The sequence below is a fragment of the Ichthyophthirius multifiliis genome, assembly GCF_000220395.1.
Source record: "Ichthyophthirius multifiliis unplaced genomic scaffold scaff_1120509251417, whole genome shotgun sequence".
NCBI lineage: Eukaryota > Ciliophora > Oligohymenophorea > Hymenostomatida > Ichthyophthirius > Ichthyophthirius multifiliis.
Genome location: NW_004085894.1, coordinates 83,076 through 97,678, shown reverse-complemented (window position 1 = coordinate 97,678; position 14,603 = coordinate 83,076). Strand labels below are relative to the sequence as shown.

The 14,603-nt window shown below is 16.6% G+C and overlaps 2 protein-coding genes across 2 annotated transcripts, besides 28 other annotated features; one reads left to right on the top strand and one right to left on the bottom strand. All coding sequences in view use genetic code 6, as the record gives it.

Annotated features, from left to right (window-relative positions):
* Positions 1 to 30: part of a microsatellite that runs on past the window's edge.
* Positions 1 to 59: part of a microsatellite that runs on past the window's edge.
* Positions 60 to 383: 324 nt separating this feature from the next.
* IMG5_199380 (myb-like DNA-binding domain protein) lies at positions 384 to 938 on the bottom strand (the record flags this gene model as incomplete). Its single annotated transcript, XM_004024093.1, has 1 exon — positions 384 to 938. The coding sequence occupies exon 1, from the start codon at positions 924 to 926 to the stop codon at positions 384 to 386; it is 543 nt and encodes a 180-aa protein (XP_004024142.1). The 5' UTR covers positions 927 to 938.
* A 230-nt stretch (positions 939 to 1,168) lies between these two features.
* Positions 1,169 to 1,209: a microsatellite.
* Positions 1,169 to 1,212: a microsatellite.
* A 172-nt stretch (positions 1,213 to 1,384) lies between these two features.
* Positions 1,385 to 1,427: a microsatellite.
* A 174-nt stretch (positions 1,428 to 1,601) lies between these two features.
* Positions 1,602 to 1,664: a microsatellite.
* Positions 1,617 to 1,668: a microsatellite.
* Positions 1,669 to 1,834: 166 nt separating this feature from the next.
* Positions 1,835 to 1,874: a microsatellite.
* Positions 1,862 to 1,903: a microsatellite.
* A 9-nt stretch (positions 1,904 to 1,912) lies between these two features.
* Positions 1,913 to 1,964: a microsatellite.
* Positions 1,919 to 1,963: a microsatellite.
* Positions 1,931 to 1,973: a microsatellite.
* Positions 1,974 to 2,036: 63 nt separating this feature from the next.
* Positions 2,037 to 2,082: a microsatellite.
* Positions 2,083 to 2,847: 765 nt separating this feature from the next.
* Positions 2,848 to 2,888: a microsatellite.
* Positions 2,889 to 4,503: 1,615 nt separating this feature from the next.
* Positions 4,504 to 4,554: a microsatellite.
* Positions 4,509 to 4,558: a microsatellite.
* Positions 4,512 to 4,596: a microsatellite.
* Positions 4,525 to 4,597: a microsatellite.
* Positions 4,598 to 5,551: 954 nt separating this feature from the next.
* Positions 5,552 to 5,592: a microsatellite.
* Positions 5,566 to 5,599: a microsatellite.
* Positions 5,567 to 5,610: a microsatellite.
* Positions 5,611 to 5,815: 205 nt separating this feature from the next.
* Positions 5,816 to 5,873: a microsatellite.
* Positions 5,836 to 5,879: a microsatellite.
* Positions 5,873 to 7,694, top strand: IMG5_199370 (RNA m5u methyltransferase, putative; the record flags this gene model as incomplete). Its single annotated transcript, XM_004024092.1, has 4 exons — positions 5,873 to 6,233; positions 6,317 to 6,404; positions 6,483 to 7,492; positions 7,591 to 7,694. The coding sequence occupies 4 exons, from the start codon at positions 5,873 to 5,875 to the stop codon at positions 7,692 to 7,694; spliced, it is 1,563 nt and encodes a 520-aa protein (XP_004024141.1).
* Positions 7,695 to 8,208: 514 nt separating this feature from the next.
* Positions 8,209 to 8,246: a microsatellite.
* Positions 8,247 to 9,062: 816 nt separating this feature from the next.
* Positions 9,063 to 9,090: a microsatellite.
* Positions 9,091 to 9,105: 15 nt separating this feature from the next.
* Positions 9,106 to 9,139: a microsatellite.
* Positions 9,140 to 9,340: 201 nt separating this feature from the next.
* Positions 9,341 to 9,369: a microsatellite.
* Positions 9,370 to 12,680: 3,311 nt separating this feature from the next.
* Positions 12,681 to 12,737: a microsatellite.
* Between the last annotated feature and the right edge of the window lie 1,866 nt (positions 12,738 to 14,603).

The window sequence follows — 14,603 nt, the reverse complement described above, 5'->3', positions numbered from 1 at the left end:
CTTTCTTTTAAAAAACTTTCCTTTAAAAAATTTTACTTAAAACAATTTTCCTTTGAAAACTATCCAATATTAAAAAAACTAACCTCTTTTTTTATATTTTCCTTTATAATTTTTTATGGAGTTTAATTAAAAACTTAATTTTATAAAAAATGATTCTCCAAATCATTATTATTTGCTATTTATTATTTCAAAATTTATTAACTAAAATTTTAAATATTTTCATTTTTTTTTGATTTCTTTACTCTTTTTTATTAAATATTTTAAGTCAAATATATTTTTTTCAACGTAAACTAAAACAAATCGAAAAATTCCATATTTTTTACAAAAAAACTTTAAATATTTAAAAATTACTAATGATTTTATCAATATTTTTTTACAAAAATTCATTTCCTTTCCCTTTTTCTAAAACAATTTTTTAAAATTTTCTAAAAGTTAATTTTTTTTGGAATTTTTTCAAATAAATCTCCGAAATTTCCTATTTTATTTTTCCTTTTTCTCCTTGAACTTTATACGAAATAAAATTCCTCCCCATTATCATTCCCATTAACCAAAAGTTAAATAATCTCCTCTTCAAAATTCCTATATATTCCCAAACTAGCTTCAATCTCCATATAGTTATGAGTCCTATAAAACAAATACTTCTAATAAAGCTCTGGAACCCTCTTTTTCATTGATGAATTCCAATGATTTTTTATCGCATTATCAGTTCTCCCTGGCAAAAACCTTGTAATCTCTGACCATTTATTACCTTTTAGCCTATGAGATAAATATAAAATCCACTCTTCATCCTAACTCCACTATTCTTTATTTATTTTCGGATTTAAATGATTATGCCATCTTTCCCTGCATTATTTCCCTATTCTTCCCGGTACATGTTCGGCTATAAAAGTCCATTTTTAAGGTCCATATTAATCAACAATTTTCATCAAAAATTTATCTTCTTTATCACACCATGGAGTTTTTATACATTTGGAATTAGAGTTTTTTTGTGATTTTTATGAAGCGATTTGAGTACTTGAATTTTAATCTAATGAATTTTTTTTTAATAGATTTTACATTTAAATTAAAACGTAAATATAGTTATATATATTTTTTTATATTTTATGTAGAAATGTGATTTGAATACATATATATTTATATATGGTTTTTTTTTTTATTAATTTATATTATATATAATTATTAATAAATATGATTTTTTAATAATATATATTTAAATTTATTTTTTCTTAATTAAATATATCATATAATAAAAATTATTTAAATTGATTATTTTATATGTTTCTGACGTGTTTTTCTTTAAAAAATAAATTAAAAAATTAATGAAAAATTTTAAAAAACATTATAATAATTAATTAAATAAATGAATAAATATTATAAAAAATATTTATATGTATAAATATAAAAATTATATATATCATATAAAAATTGTATTTAATATTAGCATATATAATTATATTAAATGATAAAAATTAATAATAAAAATAAAAAATAAAAAATATTTAAATACATATTATCAAATTATACTATTATATAATATTTTAATATTAAAATAAAAATTATTTCTAAAAAAATTACATAAATATAAACTATTGATATGAATTAATATAATAAAAACAAAATATAATAAATATAAAATTAAATATATAAATATAATAAATAAAAAAATATTTTATAAAATATAGAAAACATATTAAAATTATTATAAAAAAATATATTTTTTTAATTAAAAAAAAATATAAAAAATAATTTATAAAAAAAAAAAAATATAATATTTTCAATTTTATTATAAAATAAAAAAAATATATATATATTTAAAAAAAAAATTCTAATTATAATGTATAAATATTTATATTATGTATAGATATTATATATTAAATATTAATTTTTAAAATTATTTTTAAATTATAAATAATATATATTTATTTATTTATTTATTTTTTATATATTAATTTTTATTTTATTTTAATTCATTTCATTTCATTTTTTTTTTTTACAATTATATAATTATTTTTATAAAATAATTTACTATATTATTATATTATTATTATTTTTTATTTTAATTCTTTTTTATTTTTTATTTTTATATACATATTATATTAATAATATATTTTTTTTAAATATAAATTATTTTAATTTTTATTATATTATTATCTTATTATATAATAATATTTTAAAATTATTATAATGATAAAAATTATTATAATATATATTTTTTTTTTTATTAACTCATTAATTTTAATGATATATGCTTATAATTAATAAATTTTATAATATTTAAATAATACTTATTTTAAAATTTTTTATTATTTATCTTTCAATTTCTATCATTATAATTATAGATTTAAAAATATTAAAAATGATTATTTTTTTATTAAATTTTTAATATAAAAATATTATTTATAAAGTATTTAAAAAATAATAACTTTATAATAATTTAAGTATTAATAAGATTCTTATTATATTATATAGTTGAAAAATATATTAATTAGACTGTAAAATATGAAAAAAATAATTGTTTATATATATATATATACTATAAAATATTTATTAATTATATTTATAAAATATGATATAAAATAGTTAATAATTTATTAATAATGTTTACTTTTTATTTAAATTAAAAAAAAAATTGTTTATCATCGTTAATATTATATATATTTATATATTTTATAAAATCATTTATAAAAATATATATAGTTTTATTTTAATTTTTTATTTAAGTTATTTCTATCTTTAATTCCATTAATCTAAATTATATAAGGTTATTAATTAAATAAATTATTTTGTTTTAAATTAATTAATTTAAATAATTACTTATATTATATCATTAAAATATAATATAAAAAATTTAAAATTAATTTATTTTAAAAAATATTATTTTTAAAATATTAAATATATAAGACTAAAAATAAAATATTTATATATATCCGACACTCGATCATATAATAATATATTTGTTTATATATTATTTTATAAAAAAAATTAATTATGATATATAAATAATACATTGTTTGGAAAAATAATCTATATTAATAATTTTTTTTCATTGAAAAATAATAAATCTATAGATTATAAATATCAATCTTGTTAATTTAAGCAAAATTCAATAAATTAACATTTTAATTTATCTAATATATTATAATATTATATAATTTCTGTCATTTAATCATTTTAAAAAACCAAATTACCCCCATTTTTTTTCCCACATAAAAAACACTAAAAAAACCTATTATCATTTTCGTTATTAGATAATTATTATTTTTATAAACAAACACAATTTTAACAAAAATTATGACCACAAGGCACTGCAGTTACACATTAAGATTCTAAAGGTTATTTACAATTATTACAATCAAAAAAACTTTAGATTTATAAAGAAAAACTATATAATTCTTAAATTAATTTATTATTAAAAAATTATTTCTTTTAATTTAGGAAAAACTGATTTACTATATTTAAATTATTTTCAAGTTTTTATTAATTTTATTAAACTTATATTATACTTTCTTTTATTTAGTCGATATCTTTTTTATTTTTTTAATCAAATTTTGTCATTTATTCGTATTCTAAAATATCCTTTTCGATTAAAGAAATCCATTAAAAATTCAAACTTTTAAATAAAATTTCCCAATTTTCAACCTTTAATTCTTATGTAGTAACTTCGATTATTTTTTCCTTTATTTTTCAATAATTTCGTTATTTTTTCTTATTTATTCTTTTAATTTTTCATACTCTGATATTTATATTGCTTATAAATTCGTTAGTTCTTATTCTTTTATTAAATTTAAATCATTTATTTTATTTTAATAGTCTTAAATCTAATCTTAAAGTTAAGAATTTTCATTTTGTAAATTATTAATTTAAACTTCTTATTAATTTATTATTTATTATTTATCGGTTGTTTCTGCTCTTTGTTTATCAAGCTTTTTTTAGGTTTTTTTTAATATTATTCTAATTTAACTATTTAATTTAATAATGAATTAATATCTTAATGTTCTTTTTTATTTTCATTCTTATTAGTTTATTTTATATTCTCTTTTATTGTTGCTGATTATTTTCGAATTTCTTAATTATTTGATTTTAAAATATTTTGTTTGAAATTTTATACTGTCTTAGACATATTATTCTTATAAATTAAAAATAGTTTTTATTTTTATTGATATTTTTATTAAGAAGAAGATTATTAAAGTTCATTATTTTCGCTAATTTTAGTTCCTATTTTTTTTTTATTATTATTATTATTATTTATATTTATTTTATAAACCTGTTACAATTATTTTAGATTAAGATTTATATTAATTTCTAATATCTACTTATTCTTCTTTCAATTAAATTATATTACTAAAAGATATAATTTATTATTAATCACATTCTTTAATAAATATTTATCAATATATAAAATAATTATTTAAAAAAAATATGTTTTACAAGCTGAAATACTAGTTCTTTAGTTAAGATTAGGAAAATATTTCTTTTAATAGTTAATAGTTTTCATTTAATTATTTTATATAAAATAAAATTTATAAATAATAATAAATATTTAATAAAAAAATAAATAAACAATATTTAAAATAAATATATATATATATTTAATAATTTTGTTTTTTTTTTTCAATATATAAAAAATTAAAAGCCAAAAAAATAATAATAAAGAATTATACATTTATTTAAATTAACATAAATTATTAAATTGAATAATATAATTTAAAATTATTAAATTTTTTGAAATAGACTATTATTCCGATTAAAATTATTAATATTAAAGCAGTATATTTGTCTTTATAATTTAAATCATAATTTTAAATCAAAATAAGTTTTTTAACAAAAATATGGCATATCCGCATGTTTTCATAAAACCCTCCAAGTCTTAATTATAATAATTTATTATTTCACCAAAAATAAGATATTTTCAAAATATGTAAAGACAATTCTTTTCTTTTTTACAAATAAAAAATAATTCTCTAATTTTTCCGAAAAAATCCTTTAAATTTTGATATAGTAATTGATAATTTTTAATATATTTAAATTTAATAAAATTTAAAAGATAATAAATAGTTGGATTTTTTTTTTATTTTTTTCCACTTTTTTTATTTTTATACTTTTAGTAAATTTTTTATTAAAAGAAATTGATTTTTATTTCCTAAATTGCATATTTGAAATCCATTTTTTTGTTTTATTTATATTTTTTATATAATATAATAAATTTATTGTTTTAAATTATTTCCATTAAAAAATAAATCAAATATTAACAAATTAAATTTCTTTTATTATGATTTTCTTAATTTATTTGTTAATATATAAATTAATTTTTCATTTAAAACTTTATTTTATAAATTAAATTAAATTTATTAAAAAACATTCAGTTGAAATTAACGATTAATCTATTATTTTTTTTTCTATTTCTTATTTTTTATTTAATTTTCTAATATATTTTTATATTCATTGTTTGAAAAAAGTATTTTTTTTCTTTATTTTTTTCATAGTTATTCTTTTAATATTATTCATAAATAGGGGAGTTTTTATTAATCCATTTTTTAATATTTTAACTTAAATTAATAAAATATTATATAATATTAAAAAACATATAATATATAAAAAAAATGTATAATACAAAATATTTAATTTTCTAAAAAAGAAAAGCATTCCCTCTAAATTTTATATATATAAAAAAAAGAAATAATACTTAGTGCCTGTTTGAAATCATTTACAAATATTATATAAAAATGTAAATAAATTAAAATCTAATATTTTAAAAAAATTAACTAAAAAAATAAAAGGTTAATTTTAACTATTTATTTTATCAAAAATAAATAATAATTAATAATAAGGCAAATTAAAATAAAACAAAAATAATCAAAATAAATTAAAAATAATGAAAAGAAAGCTTCCTGACACATTCCCCTAAGACCCAACCCAATTAAAAAACGAAGAAATACAATAATAATAAGAAAACTAAGATAATGAAGAAAACCTCGAAGAATCCCAAATAAACTCAGGCAAAAATGCACAATACGATCCCGAATGGGTATGCCTTCGAGGAGTAGATCATTACGATCGCGAGAGAAAAATATACAATAACCTTAATCGAAATCTCGAACAAGAAATATTTAATAAAATCGAAAAAATCGGCAAGCCAAAAATAAGAACATGGCCTTTTTAAAATTTACAAACGAACAAGAAGCTGAAAAATTCCGAAAATATGTCTAAGAAGGTAAACTAAGTAAAAAACCTAAGTAATATAAAGCATACAATGTATTCAAAAACGACAAAAACATCAAATATTCACTCCCTATAGACGAAATAAAATAAACCAAAGATTCTTAAAATACCATCTAAGAAATACCATTAGAAGCCGAAATCGAAGAAGAATTAAAAATTCCTTTAGAAGAGAAAATATGTCCTTTGTACTAAACTCCATATAATTAATAAATAGAACTCAAAAATAACGATTTTTTACAAATAATATAAAATTATAAAAAAAGAGCCCTTGCTTAGTTAAATAAAGATAATGACATATAAAAAATTCCCAAATGGGTAACTAGGAAACCTGAAGAAGAAAAAATTATATTTATTGAATGTACTGAGAATTTTTTCAACTACAGAAACAAATCGGAATTTACAATTGGTAAAAACCACAAAGATGAAATAAGAGTAGGATTTAACCGAACTAATTTCAACAAAAAAATCGCATTCATAGACGATGCTTAAAAAAATTGTCTTTCCACCCTCGAATAAATTAAAATAGCAGAAATTTTATAAGAATATATTATTTAAAATTAATCTAATTTCCAAGTATATGACAGGTTTACCCATAAAGGATTTTGGAGATATTTAGTCGTCCGTTAAAGTTTCTAAACATTCTAAATATTAATAAATATAGTAGTTAAATATGAAAAAGAATTTTCTGATGATTCCAAAGAGAAATTGAAAAATGAATTAATACCATTGTTTACATAAAAAAACTAATTCGAACCTTATAATATAGTTTCTTTAAATATCCAAAACTATGAAGATCCTTCCGATAGTATTCCACATAACGGAAAAATTGAAAATATATACGGAAACCCTAATTACGATGAAATAATCTTAGGAAACACCTTTAAAATATCTCCTAATGCTTTCCTACAAGTCCATACTAAACAATGTCAAAAGCTATACAATTTAATCGGAAATATAATCTAAAAGATAGGTATAAGTGACTAAAATACAATATTTTTAGATATATGTTCAGGTATAGGTACTATAGGTATATGTTTAGCTCAAAAAGCAAAATAAATCATAGGAATAGAATGCGTAGAAACTGCTTGCTAGGATTGTGAAGAAAATATAAAAATAAATAATGTCCAAAACTACAAAGTTGTTCAGGGAAAAGTAGAAGACGTTATCCAAAATGTAGTATAACCTTTAATTAATTAAAATTTCTAAATTATTGGGGTAGTAGATCCTCCTAGAGCAGGACTTAATTAAAGTGTTGTAAAAGCTCTAAGGACTTGTAAAGGTTTAAATCATTTAATTTATGTAGCCTGTAATCCTTAGGCGGTTTAAGATAATTTGTTAGGATTATGCTTGACGGAAAATAAAAAAGAAAAGCACCCGCTTTTCATACTGTAGAATATTTCGCTTGTGATCTTTTCCCATAAACTAAGCATTTTGAAGGAATATTTTATTTATAAAGATATCCAATTGAGGAATGATACTATTTTCTAATATTTTTTTTTAATTGAATTTTTTATTTATTTTTTAATTAATCATTTTTTTGCTATTATATTATCATTTTTTTTAATTTATTTAAAACATTTTCTAATTTTTTTTTTTTAATATTATTTTAAACAATTTTTGTTTTGTTTTTTGGTATAAATAGGATATAATCATATTATAATTTATAAATTAATATATATTTTTTATATATAATATTTTAAAAATTTTACTTATACAAGTAAAATTTTGATAATTTAATAAAAATTTAACTAGTAAAATATGTATAATTTTATACTAAATAAAAAAAAATCTTTCTTTTCTTTTACAAAAAAAAAAAAAAATAATAAAAATATTAAAAATAGAGTAAACAAATGGATTAAATAGATTAATCAAATTAATAAGAAGGTAAAAACAATTATGAAAACAAATAAAATAATTAAAATAAAGATCATAATAATTTAGTATTTGATTTAGACAATCACCAAACAGATAAAAATGTTTTTTTACATTAAAAATAAAGAAAACAAAAAAAAAAGAAAAAAAAAAATTAATTTAAAATAAGTATTTTCTTGATAAAAATATTGATATTGAAGGTGAAATAGTAAAAAGCAAAAAATAAAATTAATTTTATGGACATGATACTGAATTAGACATAGAAAATGAGCCGCCATTATTAGAAGGTAAATAAATATAAAAATATACATAAAGCATTATTAATAAAAAAAAAAAAAGATTTAGGTATAGATTTAAATATAATAAAGAAAAGAATTATAGCAGTACTCAAATTAGATAAAGGAGAAGCTAATTTTTTAAGTGAACCTGATTTATCAGGCCCATTAATAATATGTTTTTTATTAGGCTTTTTATTAATATTCGTAATGAAAAAATAAAATAATAATAATTAAAATATTAAAAAAAGTCTGGTAAATTTCATTTTGGATATATTTATGGATTCTGGTTTTTTGGAACAATATTATTATATATAACAACAAATTTATAATGTTAAGTAATATTAATCATATAAATATATATTAAAAATATCAATAAAAAATAGTAAAATAAAATAATTCCTCTTTATACACTGATAAGTATTCTTGGATATTGTATAATGCCAATTTTAGGACTTGCATTTATTGATATATTTTTTGAATTAAAGTAAAAGATAAGTAAATTTTTTAAAATTATTATTTTTTAAAAAAAAGATGTTTTATGGGTTATATTATTGCATTTTTAACTTCCACTGTTTGTGAATATTTAGCTGTAAGCTTTTTATCAGAAGAATATTTTTTAAAAGAAAAAATATATATAGTAGGATATCCAATATTTTTATTTTATTGTTCATTTGTATTAATAACATTGTTTTGAAAAAAAAAAAAAAAAAAAAAAAAAAAAGAATAACTATTTATTTATTTTAATAATAAAATATTTAAATAAAAAATATAAATACTGTTTTGAAAATCTAAAAATGTTATTACTTAAATTTGTTTCCATAAATATTTATTGTAAATTAAAAATTTTTTGAGTTTTCCAAAAAATAATTAGTTTTTTAAAAAAAAAAAAAAAAAATTAATTAATTTTTGTAAAACTCAAAAATAAGTCTAATTTAGAAATAAAATAAAAAATACAAACCATCATTTCTCTCTTTTTTTTTTTTTTTTTTTTTTTTTTTTTCTAAAAGAAAAAAATTAATTCAAGTAAAAATATTTTAATAAGCGTTTTCGAAAGCTCTTTTTTCTGCTATAAAATCAATTAAATCATGTGCTACTCCAACAATGTTTTCTTCAAAATAAATAAATTTCAAATACCCTTCTTCGCAATTTTAAGATTCGATTTTAAAATTCAATTTATTTTTTGCCGCAAAATTAATAACCTTTTCCTTTAAATTATAGATAATTTTATTATAAAACAATTCAAAATATCTCAAAAAGTTTTCATAAAATCTACCAAAAATTTAAATAAAGACTTCAGCCCCAGCATCTAAAAAAATAGCCGCACAAGTAGATTCCCATAAATCACTTAAAACTTTTGGACTTCTTTCTAATTCAACTACTTGAGTTTTAAATAGTACATCAAAATTACATTTTTAAAAATAAGAACTAATTTATTTTTTCTATTCTATTTATAAATTTAATGCATAGTCCTAAAAGTTATAAGCCAAACTAATTTTACACATAAAATCTTTACTTAAAAGCATTTATTTTAAAGTCGAAAAAAAATAAGGATTTTTATTTCCTTATAAAAGAAACCCGTTTGCAATAATAAAAACCTCTAAAAGAGCATCACCAAGAAACTCTAAAACTTAATAATTCTTCCCAAAGTTTTTTTATTGTAAAGAGTTACAATTTAAAGCTTCTAAGAGAAGTTTTTTATCTAGAAATTTATATTTTATTATTTTTTACTAAAATTCTTCGACTTTTTCATTGGAAAATTATTAAATAAAATCTTCGTTTCTTTAAATAAAATTTTTCTTCTTATTCATAAAAGTAATATTGTTTTCCAAAAAATCTTTCCTTTCTTCATCTTTATTTTTCTCAAATAACTATTAATAAGTTGATTCTTCCTTTATATTTTATTTTCTAATATTAAACTTGAAATCCCCTAAAAAAACTTCGATTTAAAGCTTTTCTATAATATCCTAATCTAAATTCCATCCTTTTAGTCTTTTCAAAAACTCAAAACATTCCCAAAAACAACAATTATTACTCACAAAAATGGCCCCAAACAAAGCTTCCAAAACATCACATAAATTCGGGATTTTAACCTGTTTTTTTTCTTTTGTTTTTTAAATAAAATTTTCTTTCCAATCACTTAAAATAGGCTTCTCGAATAGAGCATATCTTTAGAAATTATTTTCTTCTGCGATTTTTTAAAAAAACTTATTATTTATAAATTATTCTCTTTTCTTGTTTAAAAGACCTTGATTTTTTTAATCATTTTATAACTGAAAAGAATAAAAACTAAATATTACTTTTAATACAGAATCACCTAATACTTCCCTTTTTTTTTTTATTAAAAAATATATATATATATATAAAATTACAAACACTCCAAATTATCAATTGAACAATAAGAAGCAAGTGAAAATGCTTAAAATAAATATTTTTTTTGGACTTTATTTTCTAAATTAAATAAAATTTTAAATTCTTTAATTTTTAAATACTCAAAAATAATTTAAAATAATTAAAAGCACATTAAAATTTCCTAACTTTCATAATTACTAAACTTCATAACATCAAAATCATTAAAATAAATGATTTTATAATCAAATTTTTTTTAATCTTAAACTAATTTCAAACATAAAGGTTATTAAAAACAATTTCTATTAAATTTTAATTTCCTTAAACAATAAAAATCATAATTTTTTAAATCGAAAACCTATCTACAAAAAGCAATTTTATCACTATCTTTTAAATTTAATTAAGGAAAAGTTTTCTTATCTTCTTTAATAATATCTGCTCTTATTTCTGTTAATAAAAACTTTAAAGAAATTTATTTCAAAAACTCATCTGTTACATTTTCTTTTATTCCAATTTTTTATTTAGAAGTTTCTATCTTCGTAATTTATTTAAGACTTTCGATAAATTAATATACAGTAGTCTCATTTATATCATAAATTTCATAAATTTAAAAAAGTTTCTATTTATAAACAAATATTTTCTCAAGATTTTTTTCTTAGTCTTTTTCAACGACAACATTTTCCATTCCTAAAAAATCAATAAAAAATTAATCTTTTTTTAATAAAACTAAAAGCATTTTTAAACTTTAATTTTATTTATTAAAACTTTCAAAATCCATATATTAAATAGTTTGATTTCTATTAAAAAACTCTACAATCTTTGTGTTAAAATTATATATTTAGTTAATTTCTTCTTTATCTAAAAGCATTACATTTATATTTTTTACTTCAAATTATTCAGTTTATAATTATGTATTATTCTAATTTTAAATTTATAAGGATATTTCATCTATTTTACTTATTATTATATTGGTTATAAAATTTATAAAAACTTTTTTGTTTGTTGTCTTATTTATAATTTCATGTAAATAAACTTTATATTTATCTTTTTCCTATTCAAATTCTAATTTAAGTAAATCTGGATTATTATTTATATTTTTAAGATTTTATTTTTATTCTTCCATAATTTAATTTTTTTATTTTTTTATATATATATTTTTAATACATATATATACAAAAATATCTTAATTCAAAAATAAACATAAATATATAAGGTTTTTTTAAAAAAATAAACAATTCAATAATCTACTCCATTATAATGTACAAAAAGTTTAAAATCTTTTAAAATAAAAACCCTTTAATAAGCTTATAAATAAGCCTTTTTTTCAGCCAAACCTTATATTTAGTCTATTCCTTCCCCCGCTAACTATCCTCTTATAAAAATTTATACCTAAAATTCTGTTTAGTTTAATTTTTGTGAAACTTCTTTAATATCTAATTGACATTCTCTTCCTAAAAGAACGATTTTTTCTTTTTAATTAAGTTACATGATATCATAAAAAGAAATAAAAAAATTTAAAAATGGTTAATAAAATCTTCCAAAAACCTCATTAACCTTTTCCAAATTAGAATCAAGAAAAATGGCTCCTGCTACACTTTCCCATAAATCTGCCAAAATTTTAGGACTCTAAACATTTTCATTATTTTGAATTTTAAACTGATAATTTAAAAATTAACTTTTTGAAATAAAATAACTTATTTAATGTTCTTAATAATTATCCAAATTCAAAATGTACTTATAGAATTTATTTAAAACAACCATTTTACACATAAAAATATTAGATAAGAGATTAGATTTTACTTCGCAAAAAAAAAACGGACTTCTTCTATTTTCGTGACTTTTTTATACTTTCTTATAAGTATTACTAATTATTAAAAGTTCCAATAATGCATCTCCTAAAAATTCCATTTTTTCATAATTTTCATGATAAGGATATTTTTTGGTATATTTAGAAATATTTAATGCATTTATTAAAAATTATTTATTTTTAAATTTATAAAAAAGCACTTTATTTTCAAATTTTTATAATATTTAATTTAGGTATTTTTCATGTTCATTTTAATAAAATGTTTTTTTTTAAAAAAATATATTTCTTTAATTAATATTATTATTGCAATTTTTTATTTCTTTTTCATAGAATTCTTCCTATTCAATAAAAAAAATTAATTTTTTCCAATAATACTTAATATTTATTTCTTTCTATTCTTTTTCTTATCTTACTTTTTATTTATTTCTATTACAATTAAATAAATCCAAATAGCTCATTTCTTCATTTTATTCTTACGAATCTTCTTTTATTAAAATATTTCCTTTAATTTATTCTTTATATATTTCACCTACACCATAACAAAAAACTAAACCCATTTTTTTACCAAAACTTATACTTCTTTCAAGTTCAAATTCATTATTATTACATAGAAAAGCGCCTATTAAACCTTCTAAACAATCAGATATACAATTAAAAGAAATACAGTTATTTAAATAGTTAAAAATAGTATTTTATTTAAAATTCTCTCTTCATTCACCAATATTTTCGGGCATATATTTTAAATATAACTAAATTTCATTTTTAAATCCAACTATAGCTAAATATTTATTATTAATAAATTAAGCTCGAGCAAATGTAAAAGCTTTTTCATTATTAAACTTTTATGAAGTACTTAGTAATTAAATTATATATAAAGAAGAGATTACTTTTAAAGCAGAGTCTCCTAATACTTCTCTATATTAGAATATATTAATATATATAAAAAATAATTGAAATATTAATATAAATATATAAACATATATATAATATATAAATATATTAATATTTATATTTTTACAATAGTTCTAAATTTTTATCTTTATTGTATTATTATTTTGAAAGAGCTTTTTAGATTAAACTTAATTTAATTTAATTTTCAACATTAAATTTTTAACAAAATTATAAAGTTAGTAATTATTAATTAAGTTATTAAAAAATTTATATTTAGCTTAAAAATTTTACAATTTCTGAAACTTACATAGAATAAGGTACAAGCTAAATTTCAGCAAATAATGTTATATTAAATTTATTTTAATCTTAAATATATTCACCAATAGGACTCTAAAGACAATTTTTATTTACTTTTTTTAACTTTAAAGCATCTAAAAACTCATAATTTTTTAAATCATAAACAAACTTACAAACAGCTATATTTTAAAATTGATTTTCTTTAAATTATTTTCTTAAACAAGAAAAGAAGTTTCCATTTCTATACATATAAAGTTCATTATTTTAATTAAAAATAATAAATTATAAGTTTATTTTTTTTAAAAGTTCCTCATCTAAATCAATCCTTAACCCAATTTTTTTTTTAAGGCTATTTCTACAAGGCCATTTAGTAATATTAAGAATACTTTCGAAAAAATCAAAAACAGATACATTTTAAATATTATAGACTTCGAAAATTTAAAACACAATTTTATTGACATAATACAATTAATTTTTATTTAAAATTTTATTATCTATATTCTAATGATTTCTTAAAAAAACCGACTTCATTTTATAAAACTGAATTTCATCTTTAAATACTAAAATGCTTAAAAATTTACAAATTTATTAATTTTCTAAATATAATTCTAAAATTAAAAACTCATTTTTTTAATTAGAAAAGTCATCTATTATTTATAAATTAAATCTATAAATAATTTCCATTTATTCTTAATTTATTTCTTCTTTTTTTAAATATATAATCTGATATTTTTTTTCAAGTATTTTTATATTTTCTATTTTCAAAATTTTCCTACTATGTATAAAGTATGAATGAATTTCTTCTTTATTATATATTTTATGAATATATATTTTATATTTTTCTTCCTTTTTTTTATATTAGCTTTTAGATTATTCTGAAATTCTTATTTATT